General features: G+C 40.0%; 1 protein-coding gene across 1 annotated transcript in view; it reads right to left on the reverse strand.

Moving 5' to 3' along the window:
- Positions 1-1,439: 1,439 nt before the first annotated feature.
- NCKAP5 (NCK associated protein 5) overlaps positions 1,440-25,549 on the reverse strand; it is a gene marked incomplete at both ends in the record, with an annotated part of 383,473 nt that continues 359,363 nt past the window's right edge. Inside the window, one exon of the mRNA XM_082314721.1 lies at positions 1,440-1,721. Coding sequence (XP_082170847.1) covers positions 1,440-1,721 — 282 coding nt within the window. The remainder of the gene's footprint in view (positions 1,722-25,549) is intronic.

Raw genomic sequence — 25,549 nt, forward strand, 5'->3', positions numbered from 1 at the left:
TGGGGCGCAGCTCGCGGGGCTGCGCTGGCCGCGCTCACCCGTACCCTTAGGGTGCCACCCCGGCCCTGCCAAGAACCCCTCTTTAGGCGCACACAGGCGAGAGAAATTTTATTTATGAAAGACGTTTCAATGAAAATTTCTTAGAAGTCGAAAAAGACGACGCAAGTTAACGGCGGAAATGACTCAAAATGTAACAAATTGCACAAAATATTAACACTGATCATACAATATTTCAAAGATTAACAGGCATGTGCTAAAGAAACTGTAGAGTCTAGAAATAGCCCAAATATATCTAGTTTACAGATCGCTGTACAAAAAAGCAGTTATAAATACTTCACATCTAGAAAAAATACACAGAACCTTTGAAATAGACTTTCCCTTACATATAAACAACCTTTGTAGAAAAAACAAAAACACCCAATAGAGGCCAATCCCCCTGCTCCTAGATATGCTCGAACTAGTACTGGTTAGCACCAACATCTCCTTGAGGAGTGTCACAAACAGGAATTGAGTTGCGATTTTTAAACAGAATTTTAGCGTTTGCAGTTTAATTAAGACCAACTGGGGACTACAAAAGATAACACAGTATGGCACATTCATGATTTGATAGGAAGTGAGTACAGAGGAGGTGGAAGCAGAAAAACTATGTTGCAGCCAGAAGTAAAGGGCGGTTTGTGTAGGTCTCTCACGGAAGACTCCCGTTTGTGTCAGCAGTGAATTACTTTGACCCTGATCTTGCAAACAGTTATGGACATGATTGATGAAGTCAATGCCAGCAGTATCAGGCCTTTTAATCTATTCATTTTCTTGCCATGTCAAAAGTCAAAACCCTTTCGAAATAAGACACCTGTTGTGAAGTTGTAATAACTGAAATGCACATTTCCCTAGAACACCTGCATGAATTGCACTAAAAATAAAATATGCTTTGTAAAAGGGAGTCCAAGAAAGTTTATTACAGACAATTTGGCAGGCTCAGGTTTATGGTAACGCAGTGTTTCTACATACAGTTTTAAGACTAGAACAATTATAAATCTTTTTTAAAAAATCTACTAACTTTTCTTGTTAATATTAACATCAATTTCTTTAAGTTAGTAATCTGCCATTACAGGAGCATAGCACCAATTTAATATTTATTGCTGTCATTTATCCCTACAAATATATTTTCCCAAGATATTTACAACTGTACAAATATTCACAAAAGTGCAAAATTAAGACTTTATTCTGTGTAACCGTTGGTCGTGTTCGGTGTTGAGTCCCGCGCATCGCGATGTCTGCCGTCTTGCTTTTCTTATTGCTGCGTGGTGAGAAGTCGGGCCGCCCCGCTGCGAGCAGAGCGATCTGGAGTGAGAATTTCCAACAGCTGTCCCTTCTCCCCCCTCGCTCCCCACTCGCCTTCAGCTCCCTTACGGGCCGCGGTCACGGCCCGCTGGAAGGTGTCTCTAGACATCGTTGGAGCCTTGGCTGGCGCAAGAGGAGAAGCTATCGTAGAGAGAATCGCTCAAGGATTCTAAATTGTCCACGTCGTGCCTACCCGAGCTATTTAAGGAAGCTGCTTCTTTCCTTCCGTTTTCTTCCTTTTGTCCTTCAACCTTGTTCAGACAGTTCTTCTCTTTTTCTAATAAAAGTATGTTATTGCTGTTAAATTTATTGAGAGACTCCAGGGAAATTTTAGATAATCTATTCTGGGAATCCTCTTTTGTTTCTTCAGTTTGCTTCAATTTCTGTAATAAGCAAGGGAAATATTAGAAACATATTTCTTACAAAATAAAGTTATCCTACTGTACACCATTAATTACCGTCTTTCCAAAGTTCACAGGGTTAAAGGAAATAGATTGTTAGATGCTTAAATATCTGCTATAATTCAATAGAACATTAATGTCCATTTTAGGATAAATCATAACTTTAATGATTCTGCTGAGACAAACAGGAATCCATTTACAAAAGAGTTAAGTGCTATTAACGCCTGACGTGGCAGATCCTGGGTATGCATGTGTTAAGCATCTCCACAGAAATTCACATCTTCTCCTTTACAAATACTTTGGGGGTATGTTTAAACGGGTGTCTGTTTATTTAAGTAGAGTTTGAGTCTGCTAAAAAAAAAATGTGCATAGACGTGTTCAGAGGAGAAAATAGTATTTTCCATAAGTTACAGACGCAAATGAAACTTGCTAGAGCATGACCTCACATTTTGCCTGTGTGAGCCTATTGATTTCCACGGACCCACACCCTCTCTAATAGGCAAGGCAGCAACACGACAGGAAATGACACTGAACTGGGCCAACCCCCACAGACCAGAATCAATCAGGTACCGGCCAGGCCTACCCGCAGAAGTGGTGTCGTTCTGCGGGAACACCGGACAAGGTATTAGCACATCATATTAAAAACACACAGTAGGATTATACAAGAGTAATTTTATCCCTTTGTTAGCGCCTAGTATTTGCAATCGGAGATCTGACCAAGGAATAGTTAGGGAACTGCGCAGGGAGCAGGTCGATAAAAATGGCCTGCCGTTCATAGGCAGGGTGTTTCAAAATCTGTGTAACTAACTCCTCTTACAGATAGTATTATCACAGAAGCAGGAGATAACATTCAACATTTTATAGGACTCTCGGAGAGGGAAGATGCAAGAATTCTGAGATATGCTGTCAGAGTGCAAGCCATTCCTCATTTTTGGTATTGCCATCAGATAGCAAAGACCGAATCAGTAAATTACTGTCAACCCAAGACATTAATATTTTGGTTTAGATAGATAGAAAATAAAATGGTATTTTAAGCACACTGAAAATACAGCATGGCCAGATGTATGGATGATGTGGGTCATTACATACGCAGTTGTAAAGGGTCATGAGAATTTTTTGAAAAATTGAAGTTTCAAGTCAAACACTGTGCATGCTGTGCTGCTTTTCCTTGGAAATCCTGGGCAAGAAGACGACAAATTGTTACATAGTTTGATTGCTTGTTTTTATGGCTAGTTAGATAAAAATCAAAATGCCAGTCCAATGGCTGTTTATGTTGTGATCTTGTCATGTTTCATAAGCTAACAATGCCTGGATTAGGTTAGTGTTCTTATCAAATGTTCCAAACTTAAGCAAAGCAACAGGAGATGCTAAAGTCTTAGTAAATGAAAATTTTCTGTTTGGTTCATTAATTAATCTTCAGTTTAAAAGGTTTTAGGGGATGCTCTGTTAGATTTTAGATGGCAGTTCAAACTAAGGTCTTCAATATCTGTAATTACAATGTTTTCTGAAATAGAGGAATATAACCCTGGGTAACGGGAACAAACACAAATTTAGAACTCTTCAGTATAACTTCTCCGCAATTTCAGCTTAAAATGTTCTTCCCTTTGCCCTCATTTAAAATATTATACAGTATTACTGAAAGAGTTGTTACTTCTCTGTAGGCCAGATGAGACAATTCTCAGACATAGCATTAATAACATACATATTAGCACTTTTTGCTCTTCAGAGTACTAAACCTAAAATACTTTATTATATGACAGACTAAATGATTTTTCTCTGTGTCTATTTTTCCCACTTCATAGCTTTTCTTTAGATAAATTGAATGTGGCTGCTTAGCACAGACTTGGGGCTGCAAGAAGTCAATACTGGTGTTAGTGAGGTCTACGATAAAACTTTTATTGATTCAAATGGAGCCAATTTCAGCTCGTGGGTAGGAGGAGCAGAGACACCTAGAGTATTTGCTGCACAGAGCAGTCCAGATGAAGTATCAAAGTGAGAGCAGGATCTTTGGCTGGCTGAAGGATAGATTGAAACCACAGGACAGACTGGAGTGAATTCAGTGGTATATTCCGCATATATGTAGTGCCAAAAATTTATTATACCCTATGAGCACAACCTAGACTACAGTCCCACTTCAATCACACCCTAGTTTGTCGTTTAATATATGGCTAACGGTTCATAAAATATATTTGAGAAACTGCAGGGAACAAAAGTATTCTCTACAAATTTTAAGTGAAATTATTGAATCAAATGAAATTCAAGTGAAAAGTGAAGCGCATCAATGAAACCCACTGGCAAAAGATACACAGAGTAGTGAACAGTGAATCTATGATATATCAAGAATTAAAGGAAAAACTAATTCTAAAAGTTGTGGTAGTAAAATTTATTACTAAAATAGAGACAGAATTCAGAAATAAGTTTTGGATATTTTTTGGACATACAGTTGTCCTTTTTAGATGTCTGAATGCCCAGTTACATCCTTTTGTAAAAAAAAAAAAAACTTTTCCTTTTTTTAACATATTACTGCAATAGTATGCAAGTATGCAAAGGTAATGCTTACGTGATGTGGCAAGTAATACTTTGCTTTTTTTCATTTGATGTAGGTGTAATCTGTTTGGCTACAATACACTGTTTCGGGCCACCTATTGCTAATTTTATGATCAGGTAAGAATGTGGGGTCATCTGGATGGGACTTTTGGTAGGGAATTAATATTCTAGAACTGTACTGTATCAGATGTACATTATGTACAATATGATCTTATCTCACAATTTTATTAGTACAGCTGCACTTAAATCTGTTAAATTTTCTGTTAAATCATATATGGAATAACAATATATTTGTAGTTAGAAAGTTAAAATATATCCTAGTCCTTGACACATAGAAGAAAACTCATTCACAGCCTGAGCTCCATGAGCAAAAATAAAGAAAACTTTAAGCAGAGATATTAATGTAAGAATTTGCATAATCAACAAATCATTTTCTCCCACAGTAACAAAATTATGTACATTCCTCGAGTTGAAAAGTCTCTGATAAATTTCTTTAAACTTGGTGTGTCAGAACAAGTGTTACCCCAAGTTCTTTAAGAATTTTTTCTGTAGTTATAATAGATAAAATTTGGAAAAAAATACCAAAGAGTATTTATTTAGATTCATCCTTAATGAAGTTTCTTATTTTTCATGGCAGTCACAACAGCTGCTAGATGAATCAAAAGGCAAAACCGAAGTAACTATTATTAGAATTTGCTTGATAAATTGTGCATATGTGGTTAAGTAGTGTCTTTAGGTTTGTTCATGTAGATTTGTTACTGACTTCAGCAGAGTCACAGATACAACAAAGAACAAGGGTTAGCCCAAAGGTGTTGTTAGTATTGTGCATTTTAAAGTTGTTAGTTCATTAATGCATTTGAGAGTCACGCTAACGTCAATCAGTAACTTCTCCTGCAGATAGGAACATCTGGCAGCAGATCAGATGCGTTTTGTATCCATGAGAACTGGGTGAGATTTGGTAATAGTGTAGAGAGCAGCGAACCTCTAGGCCATGGGTTCCAATCAAATCTCTCCTATATTAGTAGTGACTTTCTGCACAATGAACAGGTGGTTTTATCACCAGGAAAAAAAAAAAGGACTTGGTGATTTTGTTCAGCGTTGCTAGAAGAGCTAAGATGGGACGAACAGCACGTGCTTGCAGACAGGAATCTTCTCAGAAGTAATACTTAAAGCCTTTTCAGCCTGAAGGTGTTGACTTTGCTGCTGACTATTCCCCATCTCTTCCATGTATAAATAAGGTGCCTGCTGCATTCGGTGTGGTCGCTTACATGTTTTCCTAACTATTAACTTAAGGGAAAAGATAAAAAGATGTAGTCACAGATTTTGGTCTAAGCAAAAAAGGCTCAGTGCATCAAAGGACTGTGATTTTCACAGTGCATCTGTAAAAGCATTGGTCCATCACCCTAATGCAGATCAATGTATAGCTTGTTTTACTTATACTAACTATATTTTTGTATAGAAAATCCATACTGTTATAGCCTTAGGGTATGGGGAGCATTTGTTGTTCCACTCTGTGTCAGTGGAGAGCTTCCCACCACTGGCATTTCTTAGCTAGTCAGCACGGGGTGCTTTATACCACCTGAGAGCAGTGCCTAGTTGTCAGAAGAAGAAAAACTCTATCTGACATAATACAGACATTCATCATGAGTCACATCACTTTGAAATAAACTCATGAGTCATGAATCAGAATAATGTTTCCTTGTTGGCAACATCCTAAAGGGAATAACTAAAACCCATTAGTGATATAATAAAACCTGGCATGTCACTTCGAGCACAGCAAATTAAGAAAACAAAACTAGCCTGCAGTTACACTGATACATTATAAATAGGTGTTATTTCTACATTAATACATCAAATTAGATTTTTTTTTTGAACTTTAAAAATGAGAGGTTACATGTGGGTAGAACGCATTTTCAGTGCTGTGCGTGAGCAAGGACCAGTCACAACTGTAGCGGTTCTGAGTGGCAGAAAGACTCTGCCGGTCTAATAGGAAGGAGCAGGGAAGGATGGGCTCGTTGATAGGTACAAAGGACCCCACAGCCGGCATGCAGAAAGGAATGCAACAGCAAGTCCATTTCTTCTGTATGGTAACACGCAGAAGCTCTGACTGCCTGGAGGTCAGGCTATGCTTATAAGGCATGTCAGAGCCCAGAATTAGCAATGAACCATTCTGCAGGATAAATGTATTTTCCAGCTGTCTAAGTTTAGTTAACCAGCACTTTAAAGGGCTCAGAATCAGTTACACACAAGAATAAAATGAACTTTATTTATGTCTCCCATGCACTGGGCAATTTAGTTTTTAGATTAACACAAAAGCAAGAAGGGCATTTCTTCAAGTGAAGTATAACTGCAAAACACTATTGGGTAAAAACAACTAAATTGCTATGAGAATTAAATATAGATCAACAAAATCAATACTTAATTGTATAACTCAAGGTCTTTCATTTCAGATCTGATCTCTAATAGGAGATACAAAATATGTTCACTTTTTATTTTTTTGGATATTATTTAAAACTTCATTGTGAAGGAAAACAATTTTCTATATTTTTACCCTTTTAAAAATTGTTACTTTGTCTGCATATGTTCAAGGTAAACTTGATCCCACAATGCCACTGTTTCTTATTTTAAATTCAGTTTTACCAATTTAGATATCCTCTAGTCCTATAATTGCTTTGTATTTATGACACAAGGGGTCTAAGTGGGACATGCAGCTGCAGCATTACATAGGTTGCTCATATATAACCTGTTTAGTAGGACATTTTTAATATGTTCACAGCTTCTTGTAAAATAGGTGTATTGAGATACAGAGCAGTATTCTGATCAGAGATATACTGGTGTAATCAGAAGTAACTTCGCACTGAATTCAGTGGTGTTACACGACCAGCTTGCAGTAGAAAGGTGTTAACATGAAAAGGGTTGAACTACCAGGTAGTAGCTCTCTATCAGCTAACCAGGACAGAATGCAATGGTAGACTTTGTGGAGAGAGAACAATCTCCAGATCTCATTTAATATCAGGTGGACAGGTAACACTCTGCAGTGAAAATAGTTGTACAGTCACGTCCAGGAAACTACAAAGGTGAAAGCTGTAACTGCATGACCTCTGCTGTATTACAGCTGAGCTAAAAATGTGATGTTTGAACTTCTTTCTCTTTAAAGCATAACCTTAAATAATAAGTTAAGCCTTGCTCTCCCTTGTATATTGTCAGAAGCTTTCATCTATTTTCTGGACTGACAGTAAAATAATTTCTGAAATAATGAATCACTTTTCTTTTTTCTACTTGAGCAGAAATCCCACGATTATTTTGCTGTAGCAGACAATGACATTCTCAAAGACACACCATCAGATTTTCAAGATAAACAATAAGTGCCAGTTTCTTTTCTTGGGACAAAACGCATTGATATGAAGTATTTTTAGGTTCATTAGTCTGTTCAGCAGTTTATAAGAAAGCCATATATACATAGGTACATATCATCCACTTACGGCATTATGGGTAATATAACAATGACAACAGAACCAAAGCTTACCTACTGGATTTGAGAGTATAGCAATCTACAAATATATTTTAGTATCACAAGACAGCATTTCTGATGATCCTGAATTGTAAGTAAATTACCTTAGAGGAAATAAAGCTGATTAGCATGAGCTGTGTATGATTCATAACTGCAGATCTGGACAAAACATCTAGCGCTTAATGAATAGTTGACTGAGGAGTTGAGACTTAAGTTGTCCATAGCTTGAATTCTTGTGTGGTTTAGGAGATAAAAGATCGTTTAGTGAATTGAGCCTTATGCTTTCAAAAGCATAATTTTCATAAAATGACGAGATGACTAGGTACATTCAGCATTCTAATGCTAAGAATATCATCCTCATAATTTACAAAGTATATGATTATTTTGTTGATACGACAAGACTGTTTGACCTGATTAGGTAGATACCAACCCTCTTTGAACTTCTGCATAATTTAATAAACCAGGATTTTCGGGTCCCAGTTTCCAGGTCAGGTAAATCTAGCTTTTTACTTTCTGCTCAGTTATGAACTGAATGCCACAAATGTCGTTGTTTTCTTGTAGTGTTTCCGAATGGCCACTGGCTGCATCAAATGTGCATGGACAAAGCTTATTTGAAACGTAATAAGAAAATATAATTCTAGGTGGCAATACCTTGGAAAATGGTCACAATGCAGGTGCTCAGTCAAGTGTGTTGAGGGGATTTATTAAAAAGAAAAGCAATTAAACACCAGTACTTTCTCCAGAACGTAAAGCAGAGCCTCACTCTGTTCGCATTGGCGGAATCACCAATTTTGCTTCTCACAGAGGGAATCTACCCACTAAAAGCAATGCTTACTGCAGTCAGAGGCTCATCACAAGGCACTAGGAAGAAATATCCATGGTGAGAAAGGAAGCTGATACTGTTTTTCAAAACCTGATAGACTGAAAATGAACAAGACATGCATAGGATACACTTTGCTTTTCAAAGATCTTTTTAGCTTTACTTGTAGAGGGAGTTAGATAACAAAATTGTCCTGATTTTCTAGTGATGGGAAAAAAATCACAGTGAAAAAAAATACATACTGAAAGATAAGATTGCTGACAAAGCTACTGAACTCAACTTAACCATTTGAAGTTCAATACTGTTCCTTGACAGAGTTATATTGAGTTATGTTAACTGAATCAAGAAGGGGAAAAAAGTATAGTTCAAGAAAGATTTTTTAAATCTAATACAAAATGCAATTCTTAAAGAGACAGATTCTATCCCACATTAGACTGTAGCAGAAAATTCCTCTCAAACTCAGTAAATGCAGGGTCATACTCCAACATATAATCTCACTGACATTTTCAGTAATCGGGGTCATTTTTTTGTATGGCTGAACTATTCTCAGACTACTGTTCCTAACTATTAGCTATATTCTTACCTGTCTTCATCTTCCACCTTTGGCTATTTTGAACAAGACTATTTATTTTGGTAATTACAAGGACACTTATTCTCTCACTCTCCAGCGCTGTCTGAGTTCCTGGCCTGTAATGCCTGTGCGCCAGTCACCCAGCATACTGATGGAAACAGAACTGCACTTCAAGACTGTACTGCAAATGGTAATTGGTAGTGGGCAATGATTTTCCACACTAGTAATCCTTTCTTTTGAGTACTGGACTAGATTCACTTCAGGTTAGCCTGTGACTACCCGAGGTACATCAGCTGACCTAAGGGCAAAAAGACAGAAGCAGCAGATAGAGAAGGAGTAATGTTATGTGGCAGCATCAAGAGCAAACCAGCAGTATGAAGAAGGCATGTAGAAATAATTCTCCCAGCTATGAAAATCGGCTTGTTGTATGCACTAAGAGGGCTGCACTGTCTGCAGGGGAGTTCAAAGAGTATGAATCTCTGCTGGAAGACCTGCAGAGGAAAGAAAGGGAATGTCCCTTCTTACAAGTTTTAAAGATGATTCATAGAGGTCATTTAAACAAAGGAGTGAGCTCCACAGCAAATAGTTTTCTCATTTTTAGCCTTTGAGGAGGACAGTTGGGAAGAGACAAACAATCTTTGCAGACCCATCAGTCCACCTCTGCGTGACTGCACATTTAGCCACGGTGGAGGGAGCCTCCACACACATCAGAATGATACTTCTTCCAAGCTCTCACCAAGCAGAAATACAGAGGTGATCATTTTCACATTTGGAAGCAGGATTTTCTTTATTCTTAAAAAATCTGAATTAGCATGCTTAAACCCCACCCCAACAAAAGAGTTTATTTTAGGAGCCTGATGTTGTCATTTTCCTTCCCACTCCAGATTTTAATCAACCCTCTACATATCAGAGGTTTTTTTACCTCTAATGAATCTAACCAAAACCCATTGCCCTTTCTTTCCCCTTCTGTGACACCTGGCCTCTGGAAGGCACTCATGAAACCCTCCAGGTGTGGCCTCCTCCGTGAGGATGTGGATACCACCTTCCCTAAGTGAGGGCTGGGGATGTGGCTGGGCCGGCGTGCCACATGTTGCACTGGTAAGTGCTCCCGGAGGCAGCAGGGGAAGAGGCTGTAGCCCAGGTTGCCTTCCCAGTAAACCTGTCGCAGCCTGAACTATGTACACACTGTTTTCTGACCCTGTGCAATGAGCCTACAGAAGTTCCTTTGTAATCAGAGCAAACGGGGACAGGATAGATGCAAATAATGATGCTGGTTACATGACTGCACTTGCCACCTCTTCAGCTGATATTATGATCTCCACAATTTTCAGTACTGATTCAAGCGAAACATGAACTGCAGAATGGAAACCTGTGTTTAAGTTCATCTGCCATCAAATCCTACGTAACAGTACAGTTACTTACACGTACTTTCTACATTTATGCAAACAATTTTTGCTGTAGGGCAGAATATTTTGAGGGACAGAGGCACAACATGCACAAAAATCTGAGCAAGAGTTTCAGATATAGGCTGCAGAACCAAATTAAAGTAGAAGGATTAAACCTCTCTTGCAATCTTTAGTTCATTTCAGTACACCAAGTTGTATCAATAAAGAGCCTATAGTATAAGTCAGCTAGAAAATAAATGCTATGAAGGATGTTTCATTTTATGTCGTTTGAATTTGATTAGTGATTAGTCTTGGTGGTTAAACCACATGGGAACAGTAATCAAGGTTTCTCTGCTGCGGTTCTGTAACAACTGGAAAACACTGTTGGCTCATGTCCTATACCATGATGGGATATTAACCTAAAATCTAATTAATCTATGAATGAATTACGGTTCTAGAAACATACTATATTATAATCAATTTTAAGTGAGTTCCTAACAGAAGATAAGATGAAGAAAAAGCTGTAAAATTACCAGAGGTTGATAAATTCTGTTTGCTATGACTGATGATTTTTATGGAGGATAATTTTACAATCCATCAAACTTTTGTCAGTTCAAGAATCATGCTGCCAAACGTATGCAGTAAATTAATTTTTAAATTTACATATTTATTAAAGATCTTATTGAAAACAGCAGGAAGTAAGCCTTGTTTGAATAATAAAATAACTTGTTATTCTGCTGGAAAGGAAACAAAAAAAACAACCAACCTTCTATTAAGATGATTTTATAGTAAGGCAATAATTATGAACAGCTACATAAATTAGTTAACCAAACAATGTATTAAATAGCCAACCCAAAATTAATCAAGAATTAAAAAAAAACTGTTGGAAGATAATCAAGTAAAAAATGCAATTTAAAAGCTGAGAAATTAATGGCTGCGTTTCAGATGTGCTTGAGGACATGTTTGTTAACTCAGGCCCGTTGGCAGGAGCTCCCAGATTCCCTGTGAAAGCATGGGGAGCTGCAGGTGTCTGCCTGCGTGGCTTCCCCACTCAAGGTGCTGAAGAGGAAAGGAGTGTTAGCCATCTTCTCCTGCACGTGGCCACAGGAACGTGCCCAGTGTGACATGCTGCTGGCTTGGGGAATCATTCTGTGACCCAAGCCTGTGATTATTCACAGAACAGAAGGCGTTACAGCTGCACCCTGGGCGCCTCCCGCTAAAAGCTGAACAAGAACCCTGGAAACATCTGCTGAACAAGGGAATAAAGAGACACAACAAAGGAGCAAAGACCACGGCACGTGGTAGGATGTGGCATAACTCATGAGGAGAGCAAGAACTACTTCCCCACCATTTATAGAAGGAAGGCTGAAGAAGTGTGCCAAAATGGTGGAACTGGGAAGCAAGGTGGTATGATCTGAGGCAAGTAAGGCACCTCAGAGACCAGCCAAGCAGAGTTCTTGGCTGTGTCTACTTGCAAGGCCTCATTTCAGTGTTACCCATCAGTTACGTTACAAAGATTTTCTGCTTCACCTTTGATGAAGCTCCACTGCTGTGATTCCTGTGCTGTCCATATCCCACAGATGTGCTCCTGATATCAGAAAAGCACTGGAACCAGGTCTCATGTCCTTTTTGTTTCCTTCCCTGGTCTCACCTCCACAATTGCTGCAGTTTTCTTTGACCACTACCACTGCTGGGGCCAGCCATTCACACTCTTAAAATGCCTACTTTGCGTAGACAAAAATACATAAGCCATCCCGCCTGCATCCATCAGAAACAAGACTTGCGTTAACTATAACAACTGTGCTTCCTCGCTCAGCTCTCTTGCTTGTCTCATGAGAGACTGCGGTCAAGTAACAGGCCTCCTCATTTGATTTATGGATTCCGGAGTACCTGGTGTATGTTCAAATACTGCAGTATGCCTGGTACCTGAGAGAATCCGTGTCATTTGGGGCGTCCGCCACAGTTACCAGGAGAAAGCACTACGCTTGCTCTTGTGGTGACAACACCGAGAAGAGAAACAGGCTAAGATTAGATTTAATACTTTAGCTAGTGGACTAAAATATATCTTGATGGAAAAAAATACCGGTTGTAAGTAATCTCATATTTACCAGACAACTCAAGGATACAGTCCTGGGCTGTGACTCAGTAGCCATGTGGATTAATCCAAAAGGAAATGAGAGAGACAGGGCTACATGCAGGGCATAGGCAATTCATGTCATAAATGCAGATGGTAGATGATATTCCTTGGCCCAGCTCTGTGAATTAAGCAGAGTAATGCTGGGCACCAAGATGACCGCTGCTGGAGATACAGATGGAAGTTCCTACAGCCAGGAGATTTATGAAGTGTTCAACTTGCCTCCTCACAAAATTAAAGCAGCGATATACATTTTGATTAATATGCATATCATTTGGCTGTGATCCGAGGGGAATTTTAGTTAATTTATGGGTTTAGATTTGTTTGCTTCATCTTTAAGATAGAAGTACATCTGTTTCTGGTCATGAGACCCTCTATCCTACTTTGTGGTTCAGCCAGGCATACGAAATGTCTCTCACTTGGATCTGGTAGGAGGCATTAGTGGTTGCAGACTCTCTGTGAGGGGACCAGCCTCGAAACAGAAAGGAGTCAAGGACAAGTGTGCTGGACAGACCTTTGCCTTTCCACCTTTGCCTTCCCTGGATACCAGCAAGGTTCAGGTTAAGCAGCTAACAGGATCTAAAAGGCTGGTAAACATTTGTGCTGAGTCCACCTGGGCTACAAAAGTCCCCTCTTAGAATGTAAGGTGTTATTTTAAATGACAAGGCTTTGGAGGCTTTTTCAGAGAAAAGCAGGCACTGTGAAAATATTGGGAACCCAAGGTTCTGCGGTGTCTGACCCCTCTATTTGGCTGTGAGAAAACCTTTGTTGGGAATGATCAAAGACAGAATTCGGTGTGAGGAACCAGGACAGGCTCCTGTTCCTACAGTGGGCTTCCTGCAGTGACAGAATAATATCGTATTTTTTTTATTGATTCTGCTACAATTTGTGTATAAATAAAGAAATCTGTGCGTGAAGTGATAGCCAGCCACATGAATGGATTTGTTGGACAAATGCTTTAGAAGATTTATTGACCTTAGCAATATAGAAGTGTTACTGCAGTATCAACGCTGCAAACTGTTGTGAGATACTGGTAATATAGAACATGTTCCTATGCCTAAAATACAGATTATAATATTGTTAATATAATAGGCCACTAGGAGGACTAAAATACAACTGGAGTTCATGCAGACACATTGTAGAGCTAACATGCCCTCATTTTTTGAATGACCAATGATGATACAAACAGGACACTTGGATAAAAATGCAGAATAAAGCAGTTCCCAGGCCCTATTAGCGAATGAATAATTTGAAAAGTGTTGCTGAAAATGAACAGGCATTTGATATTTATTGGAATACAAAAAAATCTTTAAATTATTAATTTCTTCGCTATTTTGGATTATTCAGGACTCAAATACTTGTAAGAATGGAATAAAAATTTCCTCCATGCGCAGACGTGGTTAGGAACCCTGTATGGACAGCAGGACTGCTGAAGGTGGTATAGTTCTGCTCATGCAAAACTCTTTGCAGGATCAGGGTGTGAATTTGCTTCTGACATTCTGAAAATTCCTCAGCAGAGTGGCGATGTGTTTGTGGTTAGCCCTTGTAGTGCAAGATCCCATCTTCAGTAAGAATGCTTGATGAGAATATTAAGTGATAATGATTAGTTGTTTAGCACTGCTATGGGGCCTTCAAAGGCCTCAAAGCAGCCTGCTAACAGTACTGGATTAAATTCTAAATGCAGCTGGAAGGTATTATTTATATTCTTTATTTAAAAATAGGGAATTTAATAGCAAGAGAGGTTTAACAATTTGGACAGTCAGCCAGAACATCACCCTGATCTCCACAGTCCTGCACTCTTAACTGCTAAGGTTTTTGTCATTATTTGAATATTTATTTTTTCTTTGCAGGCAGAAAATTCTCTGTGGAGAGACAGAGGCCTGCATCGTTCTCCTCACTAGAGAGCATCTGAAATGCTCTTCAACATACAAGACCTGGCATTTTATCCAGTGTATGTGGTAGTTAATCAAATGTTTTGCACTGACTTCAGTAGACTTTGGATCAGACTCTTGATGTATTAGAGAGATAAATTATTTAACTTACTGAGTTCCCCTAGAAACAAAATATTGAGCTGCAAACAAAGCTAACAAACACCAAATGGGATACCATCTGCTGCAATGAACAGAACATGACCAGTTTCCCCCATGCTTGAGATTCTTCCAAAATACAATCTGAAATAGGTTTGTTAAAATCCCAACTGTCTCACAAAATTGGCTTAGCACAGGTTAGCAAATGCTAATGCCACCAGCAGCAGCAAGCCAGACTCTGATATATCAATTGGAGTTGTCTGTGATTTTATTTCTACTGGGCTGCCCTGCGTAAAAGCTCAGGGGTTTTCTGCTATCCAGAGCCTATGGGGCCTACGGAGATGTTTCTGTTTGGGCCCTATGTCCTGTGGCCTATGGACACTGAGCAGTTTCTGTCCCTGAATAAATATGAATGGTAATTATCTACATAATGGTGCACTCATAAATCTGGATTCTTCTCTCCTTTGACATCCAGACTCCATGCCTTACAACCTTCTGGAGGAACAGGATATGGAGGCAAAAGAAGCTCTACCTCCCACAGGAATGGCAGGAGATAACTGAAATCCCAAGTCCAGAGCGTTCCCTACGTGGTATTAAAGTTTTTGGCTGTGACGGAGAACGTGTGGGTTCCCAAACACTTTCACAGGGACAGAAAGACACTGCTGAGCTAAATGCAGTGCATGTGACACCAGTGGGTGCCATCAACATTAGCTCCCTTTCCACTTTGAAAACATACTAATTGAGCAACCGAGTAGTTTTTATGTAATGTGAGGAAAAAACCCAACAGTATTTGCCCTGTAAAACAAGACAAGAAGATAAATGTCTTCATACCTGAATTTCAGACACTTCATCTTCTAGCATCATCACTACAAGTGATGAAACTACCATGAGCAAACAGAACCTCCAAAGACTATTAAGTCTTTAGCAGTTAACGGGAAAGGCTACAGCTCTCCACATTACGCAGCTCTTTTACATGGTGACTGCTGTTCTTTGGCTTGCTCTGCTGCCTCTGTTTTCATCACTGTGCTACTAATGATGTCATAATACAGATCCCATGTTTTTACAATGGATTTTATTTATAGAAATGCTGTATTATAAATGTTGAACTCTCTGGTACCCTGGCTTGTTACAGTGGTTCTCAGAAACATGAAAAGAAAGGACGGTTCCAATAATAGTAATAATAAAAACATTTTGTAAAATTATATAGATGATAGTTTTAGCATTTTCCAGTTGCTCATACTCCAATGACATGGAAAATGCAATAAAGAAATGGGTTTAAAAGTACAAAGAGTTTCATTATGATATGATCTTAACTATAACATTGTAGGACCAGATTAAAAAATACACAGTATTTGGCCTTCCTTTTAACTCAGGGGAAAATGGCTGCTGAGGTTCCATGACATTGCCCACAGAGCCAACGTACAGAAGTAGGATGCTACAGATCAAAATTCTGTCAGATAGAGGGAGAATATCTAAACCAATTTTCAAGCACCTATAGGAACACCACGATTTTCACAGGTTCCAAATACATGACTGTCAGAGACATCAACAATTGCTGCAAATTTCTAGCACCTTTGAAAACTGGGCAGCTGAAGTGTCTAAATATGAATTTAGGCACAGCCATTAGGAAATGAAGCTTGAAAAAACTGGCCTATATTTTTACTGATTAGGGGCCACAAGCAAGACTCTGCAGTTCTTTCAACAGCGATCAGGCAGTGTGTGCTGGCTGCTTAGCTACTTCTGTTCCTTGGTTTCAGGCACTGTCTGAAAAGCTCTTACATTTCAAATCTGTTTTGCATCTTAGTACAGGCGTTACCAACAAGTTTCCCAATCTGGTAACTTTTCTGTGGATAAAGTGTCTTGGTGAAGCTTAGACACTCCTGTTGTAAGAAATATCCTAGGCTATTACTGCATGATTAACATTTTAATTTTATAATGCTCAGCAATATAATATATTCATATTTAATTTTTTCATTCCCACCCACTTCTGCTTTACTTTTCATCCACCCAAATCCATCCAATAATGCAATCATCAGGCACAGTCACCATGGGTTCACAAAGGGAAAGTCCTGTTTAACTAATTTGATATCCTTCTATGATAAGGTCACCTGCCTAGCGGATGAAGGGAAGGCAGTGGATGTAGTTTTTCTGGATTTTAGTAAGGCTTTTGATACCGTCCCTCACAGCATCCGTCTGGCCAATTTGTCCAACTGTGGGATGAGCAGGTTCACGATGCACTGGGTGAAGAACTGGCTGAAGGGCAGAGCTCAAAGGGTTGTAGTGAATGGGGTTACACCTGTCTGGCGACCGGTCACCAGCGGTGTTCCTCAGGGTTCAATTCTAGGGCCAGCCCTGTTCAATACATTTATCAACGATCTGGATGCAGGAATTGGATGTACCATTAGCAAGTTTGCTGATGATACCGAACTGGGAGGTGCTGTTGACTTTCTTGAGGGACTAGATTGGAGCACTGGACTAGGATTAATGGGATGAAATTTAACAAGTTGAAATGCTGGATTTGGCACCTAGAATGGCGTAATGCCAGGCACAAGTATAAATTGGGAGAGGAGTGGCTGGAGAGCAGCCCCGCAGAAAGGGATCTGGGGGTGCTGGTGGACAGCAGGCTCAAGAGGAGCCAGCAGCGTGCCCTGGCAGCCAAGGGGCCAAACGGCATCCTGGGGTGCACCAAGCACAGCATGACCAGCCGGTCAAAGAGGGGATTATCCTGCTGTATTCAGCATTGGTGCAGCCTCACCTTGAGTGTTGTGTGCAGTTCTGGGCCCCACAATTTAAGAAGGATGTGAAGGTCCTTGAATGTGTCCAGAGGAGGACAACAAAGCTGGTTAAAGGGCTGGAAGGAATGTCCTGTGAGGAGTGGCTGAGGACCCTGGGTTTGTCTAGTTTAGAGAAAAGGAGCCTGAGGGGAGACCTCATTGCTCTTGGAAGTTTCCTGAGGAGAAGACGTGGAGAGGGAGGTGCTGAGCTCTTCTCCCTGGTATGCAGTGACAGGACGCGTGGGAATGGTTCAAAGCTGCACCAGGGGAGGTTTAGACTGGACATTAGGAAGCATTTCTTTACTGAGAGGGTGGTCAGACACTGGAACAGGCTTCCTAGAGAGGTGGTCAATGCCCCAAGCCTGCCAGTGTTTAAGAGGCATTTGGACAATGCCCTTAATAACATGCTTTAACTTTTGGTCAGCCCTGAATTGGTCAGGCAGCTGGACTAGATGGTCGTTGTAGGTCCCTCCCAACTGAAAGAGTTCAGTTCTATTCTGTTCTGTTCTGTTCTGTTCTAATGCTGAAGAGAAATTGAATAGCAATTCCAGCTTGCAAGCAATCTGAGGTCTTTTTTTAGAGTACACTTTACAGAGCATTCAGTAACCCATAGGATATGTGCATATGTAGTAGGATGTTAGAAAAATAACTTTTAAATGTTTGACTGGCAATTATTCAGATAATTCTTCAAATAATCACTTGTGGTTTTATTTGCTGAGAGTAACACTAGAGTAGTTAAGGGAAGTGCTGAAGGCTACAGCTTTTTATAGTATGTAAAAGTTTTAGTGACCTCTATTAACGATCAGGCAAAGAATGGAGTAATCCAGAGAAGGTGGCACTAATGGGAGTGGAGCTGTCAGGATGCGTCTCAGTCATTGATGGATTGATGGGCAGTTCAGGCTGGGAGGACTCTGACATGGGCTATGAAAACTTATCTCATTCTTCTTAGGCTTCGTGAAAGATAATTAAACATTTAAATTACACAGCTATATCTTAAAAACTTCCCAAACCTCCCTGTGTCACTTTATTGCTAATAAGCCTGCTAAATCCCATGTTTGTTTCTCCTAGCAAATACAAATATTACTTTCCATGAAAATAATATGGATGCTGCACAAGGCCTGGAATTCATGTGCCAGGGCCTAAAATACAGTAAGAAATAAAATACTTCACTTTGGGACTTGCTATAGAGTGTTTGAGTTCACAAAAAACATTTAACCAATATTTTTCTTAAGGATTTAGACAATCTGTGTGTCATATTGCACAAAATCCAGTATAACGTCTCATTTAAATAAAAGGTGAATCACTTTTCGGAGATGAAAACAGCTTGTGGAACAAACTATAAACACCTGCAAATTATTGCAATATTATTTTTGCAGATATTTGACAATAAAAATTGCCTTCTTTTCAAAGAGTATGTTGATTAGGATATTATTGTCTGTGTACATATGAAAAGAAAAAGTATCCTCTTAAAAAAAGAAATAGTTTACTAACATATTTTCAGCATACTGCCACAGTTCCGGCTACCATCAGTTGTGTAACTTATTCCTCATGTATTCTGCTCAGAACAGAACACTCATACTAAAAGATCAGTCATTTCCTACCCTTCCCTGCATGATATTTGAGTGCTTTATGCAAAACTTATCACTGTTATAGATGGAGAAGGCAAGTTTCAGCTGGAAAAACAACTCACAAAGATATTACAGCATTATTCATCTCATTTAACTCTGCTAATCAGATGCTCCTCTTGGAGTCAAAATATTTTCCAGCTTCTGAAAACGAACAGCTCACTGAATACCTCTCTGCCCTACTGCTCTTATCTTGATTGAGTCAATCCAATGTTTACTGTATCCAATTTATTTTTTAGCTTTTTCTTTTATTACTAATATCATTTCTACCATTACAACAATTACACTATCTCACAAGCTTACTAATATTTATCATTTGTTGCTGTTAATGTGCCCTGAATTCCATTTTGGCCTACAGTATTATTATAATGTTCCAATTCAACACAGAGGGAAATGAAACCTGAAGCTTTATTTCCAAAGATGGAGGACTGAAGAGTGTCTGGTTACAAATGGCAAAAACATTAGTGCACTTTGGGCCATGCTGCAAATCACAGCAGCTCCATCTGTCAAACCTTTGAAAAACAGCTCAGAACATTTTCCACTCAGGGAAATCACTAGCAAATGATACTTTTATTCAGTGTGTACTTTTGGTTCTTATTAGACTAAAGGACCTACCTACTTACACCTAAGAGCCACAGTGTCTATTACATCCTTATGTAATCTTCAGTTATATAGGCAAATAGACATTATAGTGCTCAGGGTGTATCTGCAAGGCGTGGTGCAGTGTGATGCGAAGATACCGGTGAGCACGCTGGGTGGGCTGGGACCAAATGCAGTGGGGTCTTGTCAACGCTCTGCTTATTTCAGCTCCCCAGCCCTGCTGAGAATAGCCCAGAGTAACCAGGCCATAAGGAGCTGCGCTAACACTGTGCCCAAGCAGGCTCACTGTAAATTAGCTCTGTATAGCTCTGCGTTGCTCTGGGCATTCGTACACGAGCAGTTTTGGACCATTTCTCCAGGACTCCAGCAAATGAGCTGCTGGACTTTTTGCGACATCTGGGCCAGTGTGTAATGTGGTTATGCAGCTCCTACAAGCTGAAAAGACAAGGTTCTCTCTGTAATTTGAAATTACTTGCTGAGACAGTGGGATATGGGGTTTCTGCTCCAGTGATCAAGTTTTTCCACTCAAAAAAGGGCAAAGTTCTTCCCTCCTTACAGTGCCAAAGGGGTTATATCCAGCGAGCACAACACTCCAGCTGTGGCCACAGGACAGCTCACTGTGTTGCCTTAAATCAGACGAGCCCACACATCTGCATCTGGCACCTGGCAAACCACACAGGCACACGTCACTCGGTGCTGTGAGTTATTTGGGGATTTAGCGTTACATGACACTGTGCCATAGGCACTAGAACTGCACCTACATGCCAGTGATGCTGCAAGTCCTTAACTTTCCTCCCGTAGCTACAGCTTTTCACTTCCTCCGCGCCTTCTCTCAGACTCACATCCAAACTATTCTCCTGCTAGCCTTGCACACCATGTGTTTTAAATGCCACCCAGCCTGCTGTACTATGCCAAAGACTTTCTGTCCCTCACCAATATCCAAATACTCTTTTAAAACGCTGTGCTAAAAGATATTTGAGTTAAAATGTCGCCACCTACCCGTCCCCATAAATACACTAACCAAACATAAAAGAGAGAGAACTTTTACACCAGCTGGAGGGCTAGTCAGAATGGGATTTGGTGGCACAGTACTAGAACTACTGAGTCCATTAGTGCTAGAAGCAGAACTGTATCAGCAGATAACAGCTTCCAGTTTTTTTAGGGTATGTTCTTCCTAAAAATATCCCTTGCATACCATTAAAAAAGTTATTTTCTCTGGCGGACTCTGCCTTCCAAATGTCGTTTTGCCTTGCCAAAGCCTTTTAAAAAACTTAAAAAAGTTATGGAGAATGTTATCCTCCTTGCTGAGCCACTCTCCATTGCATGATTTTTTACTAAAACTCTCAGCAGCGTAAGAAGCCTCAGTTGTTTCACCTAGAAGGCACAGGGAGAGAAATGAGTCTCTGTATAACTGCAGCTTTTTATTGTTGCCAAGCTAGTTCCTCAGGCTAACTGTAAGAATGTTCTTCCACACTACACAACATTTCTTTTAAGTGATACACGTCAAGTGAGACTTTGGTCTCAGGAGACTGCCTAGCAGTCTTCGAATTGCTTGTTTGCTGTCTCTTCACTTTACTTTTTGGAGGCAACTTTGATGGCAAGATACTAGAAACAATAAGACCTGATTAGCAATATAAGGCTCGGTAGCAGATCTCAGAATGTGAACTTGCCCTATGGAGGGGAGCAAAACATGCAGAGACGTGAGATTTGTTGATGTCTGGAGACATCCTAGCCTATTTCTAATTTCACATTTCCCCACATGAGTTGAATCAGACTTGAGGCTAGAAAAAATATTTTAAGTTCTGTACTACTCCCATGGGTGGTATGGTAAAATCTGTTTTCTTATCAGATCATGCTCCTTTGGTTTTTGTCACTTACATTGTCAAATACTCCTATAAAATTCCCCTGACAATAGATCTTACATCAACTTGGGTAATTACTCAGACAGTCTTTGCTTTGACGGAACAAGTATTGCATCATTCATCTGAGAATCAAACCCCTTTGATTAAATAGAAAGGAAGTCTCGCAGCCCCAAGCCTGTCAGCGGGTAAATTCTATCGAGACAATTTTGACAAATGGAAACGTGTAGCCTAAAGACCCCCATACCTACCACGTTTAGTGGCTACTTGAGTAGTGCAGCCCATGCCCAGTAAGGCCTCGTGCGAGCGCTCCCAGTGACCTCCCCGCGGTGGTGGCAGACAGACGCAACCTTGCCTGGCAGCACCAGCTCTGGAGGCACAGGTCCAGGGCAGCTCCGAGCAAGCACGCACGAGGCAAGTGAGCTCAGGGGAAGCCTAGCTCCAGCCGGGCCACTTCAGGCCTGCCATGACTGGACTGCGCTCCAACCCGAACGGGTACGTCTGCATGGCGTTACACCACCGTGAGACTTCTGGCTTGGGTCCTAGCCAACTCGAGCACAGCGCTCAGAACGTGCTCCCTTTCTTTGGGTCAGGCAGATCGCTCTGCTTTCAAAACAGAAGTGCTGAGTCCTAGATAGACCTACAAGTCTGCTGGGTGGTTTACTTTCCCTTTGTAACACTGCCCTTTATTAAACTGTTGCTGGATCTTCTGTACATACCCTGTGCTAACATGATGTGGGTTTTGAAGATCTAATGCAAAAGCATAAATACAGTAAACGTTATTTTCAGGTTTTGTGACAGAGAGGACAAAAGGATATCTGATCCTGACTGAATTAGAACATCCAGGCTGGCATCACCTCATGTTTACATCAATAGACCACCTCCCTAAACATATGCAATGATTTGATATCCTAATTTCTTACATGAAAGAAAAGCATTGATCTTAAAACACAAGAAGTGAGTGAATGTGTCTGCAGACTTATTCCCCATCTACAAATTGTACAATGTCAGTATCTTCCTTAACACCTTAGGTCCATCAGGGCTAGGAAAGGAAATATAACCGATTCCCTCCTCACCTCATCATCTTCCTCTCTCTTAAGCCTGACAAGGAAGATGGCAAAGAGGAGGTGAGGTTTCTGTGCTTGATACACAGAAAACTGAATTATACAATTAGTACACAGAAATCCATAATCAACTAATTCCTGGATTTGATCAGCCCATCTAGATACTTTCTCTTATTGACAAGTGACCCCTTCTACCTTCTATTACTTTCTAGTATAATAATTTGTAAGAGTTGCTTCAAATTCTATATTTGCAGTAACACACACATTATACAAAACAAGCTAAGACCTAGCTCACCTAGAGCATTTGCTGTTTTCTTTCTGGTTGTAACATGAGATAGGTATTGCTGTCCCCAATTTACAGACAGTGAAACTGAGATCCTGAGACCAGGCAACTAGCCAAATGTCACCCAGTGCTGCCCCAGCTGCACAAACTCTTGTCATCATGAAAGTACCAGCAAGGTAGTTATTTAGTGCTCACCTGAGGGTGCACTGAGATGCAGTTTCACTCTCTAAAATACAAATAGTAGCTACAATAGCTGCCTTTTACTCGTTCCCCACAGAGGAAAGCTTGGGGCAATGTTCATCTTCCTACCTTTGGGTTGAAAGTTTGGTACTCAGTATAAGCTAGCTGTGTAGGCTCCCATTCTCTGGTCAAGTTAAGGAAGCAAGGAGTTCCACAGGTCAATACCTCCTTCCCACTTCAAACTCTTAGGATGCAGCTCTTCCCAACTGCTAATTGGACCCAAATCATTATCTTAAAGCTTTTTCATGTGTGATAAGCAGAATCTCTCCCTAAGCATACCTGATAATGGGAAAAAAATTAGTTCTCTGTAGAAGTAGAGTGCACATGGTCTCCCTGGAACTACTTCAGACATTTAAATACAGAGAGTCTCTTTTAAGAGGGGCTCCATCTAAGAGCCTAAGAGCTTCTCTCTTTCAGAGAGAATAAGGCACCTTCAGAAAGTGGCTCAGAGAACCAAACCAGGCACATCAACTTTGCTGGCATGTTCTCCGAGAGCTGCCTAAATAGGTGAACAGTGCAAAGTGCCCAGTGTGCTGCCAATTCATACCCTAGCTCAGGACTTACCGATCTCTGTAGGGGACAAGACGCAAGCAGAAGCAGCTCATGCCTTTCTTTGTTTCCCCCCTACTCTTGTTTAGTGTAGCCTGCAGAGGTGTCTAGGCTGCTTTAACTATTGCTGTAATTCAGGAACGCTGGAACATCCTCTGTAGTATCAGCTTAATGCTCTGGGATCCCTGAGGATGGCAAGTGTTGCGCAATTACCAAACTTTCTTATTCTTGTGTCTTATTCTTGTTAATACGATGCATTAGAAGGCTTGTGAGCACAGTGAGCCAATCATATAGCATTAACTCCCAATCAGCTGACTCAGCTGTAAAAAAACTCAAGTTATCTGGGAATGCCGCCACGTCAGTCCCATTTGTAAGTGTATAGCCAAAACAGCAGCAACTTCTCTAATTTTTCCTTTTCCTGTATTTGCCAGCAAGCTCTAATATCTACTTGAATTGCAAGACATGGTGATTTGAGCATTGATCTCCTTCACGAATCATCTGTACAAGACATACAAACTCCGCTGTGTTGAATAAGACCATAACTTCACATTGCACATACAAGCCTCTTTCATTAAATGAGCCTCCTAGTTAAATTGCTGATGTAGTTAGCATTGTAACTGTGCCAGAAATGTCGGATTTCTCATGTATGTCATCACAACTGAAGGAAAACAAGAGGATTTAGAAATTTGTGATGGGTACCAACCCCTTCCATATAGGATCTTTTCTTTAAAGTGCTCATCAAGTCATGCCTTGAAATACAAGCAAGTCTTGGTGACTCAAACTGAGTAATACATAGGGACAAAAGAAAGCAAGAAGGGCTGTATTACAGAAAAAAAGTATGTGATGGTTGGTTAAGGACAGAGAAGAAAACACGTTTTTCATGATGCTTTGGGATCATAAGGATGATTAAGTAATAAAATCTTTGACCGACTCAGTTACTCCTCCGAGGGAACAAAGACGACAGTAAAAAGTCTTGTGTCGGATCTCATTTGATCATAAGTTAATAAACAATGGGCCTGGGTGAGGGAAATTTATCTTGTTTCCCGAATTCTTATAAGAAAAAATAAATCACTGGGCTTTTAACATCTAAACAGTAAATTAACTGAAATATGAAATAATTTTTTCATTGCAAAAATATGGTAGCAATCATGACATCAGCAAACTGCTCAAGGCACGGCCAGTTATGCTGTAAGGAAGAGGAACAGCTGTTTAATGCAGGCCTCACTGAAGTTTCACTGAATACGTGTCTCCCATGGGGTGACTGCAGTGGACTTTGGATCAGGTGCTGCATATGTTTTATTAAATCAGAGAAGTTACTGTTTAATTGAAATTAATTCCATTGATACATATAAAAATTATTGTTTCTAGTTTTCAAAATCCTGCATGAGAAAAATACACCATGGATGTTAATTTAAGTGAAAGTTTTATGTCCGTGAGTCAATGCATTTTACTCCTTTCTTTGAAATTGTGATTTGTTTTTCTTGTCCAAAATTCTGCAGCGTACAAAAGGATGACATTATTTCAGAGCATGTTTCCCAGGTCAAAATACATGTAACATCAAATTGGTCTTAGTGCCAAGAGAATTTAACCAGGATGCTGTTTAAGACTTGGCAGATAAGAAACTGGAACAATAAATATTTCTCCTGTCAATATGTAAAAGCCTTTTTTGATTCCTCAAACTGTCCATTCAGCGTCCGTTTATCATAGTAATTGCCCATTGGTTGTTTCCCTTCTGAAACTCCTTCTGTGCAATACTTTTTTGCTGATAAAACTTGTTGTGTGTATAGTTTTGGGGTAACGCTGGTGAATCTGTTTGGTGAG

The sequence above is a fragment of the Platalea leucorodia genome (assembly GCF_965183815.1).
Source record: "Platalea leucorodia genome assembly, chromosome: 5".
Classification (NCBI taxonomy): Eukaryota; Metazoa; Chordata; class Aves; order Pelecaniformes; family Threskiornithidae; genus Platalea; species Platalea leucorodia.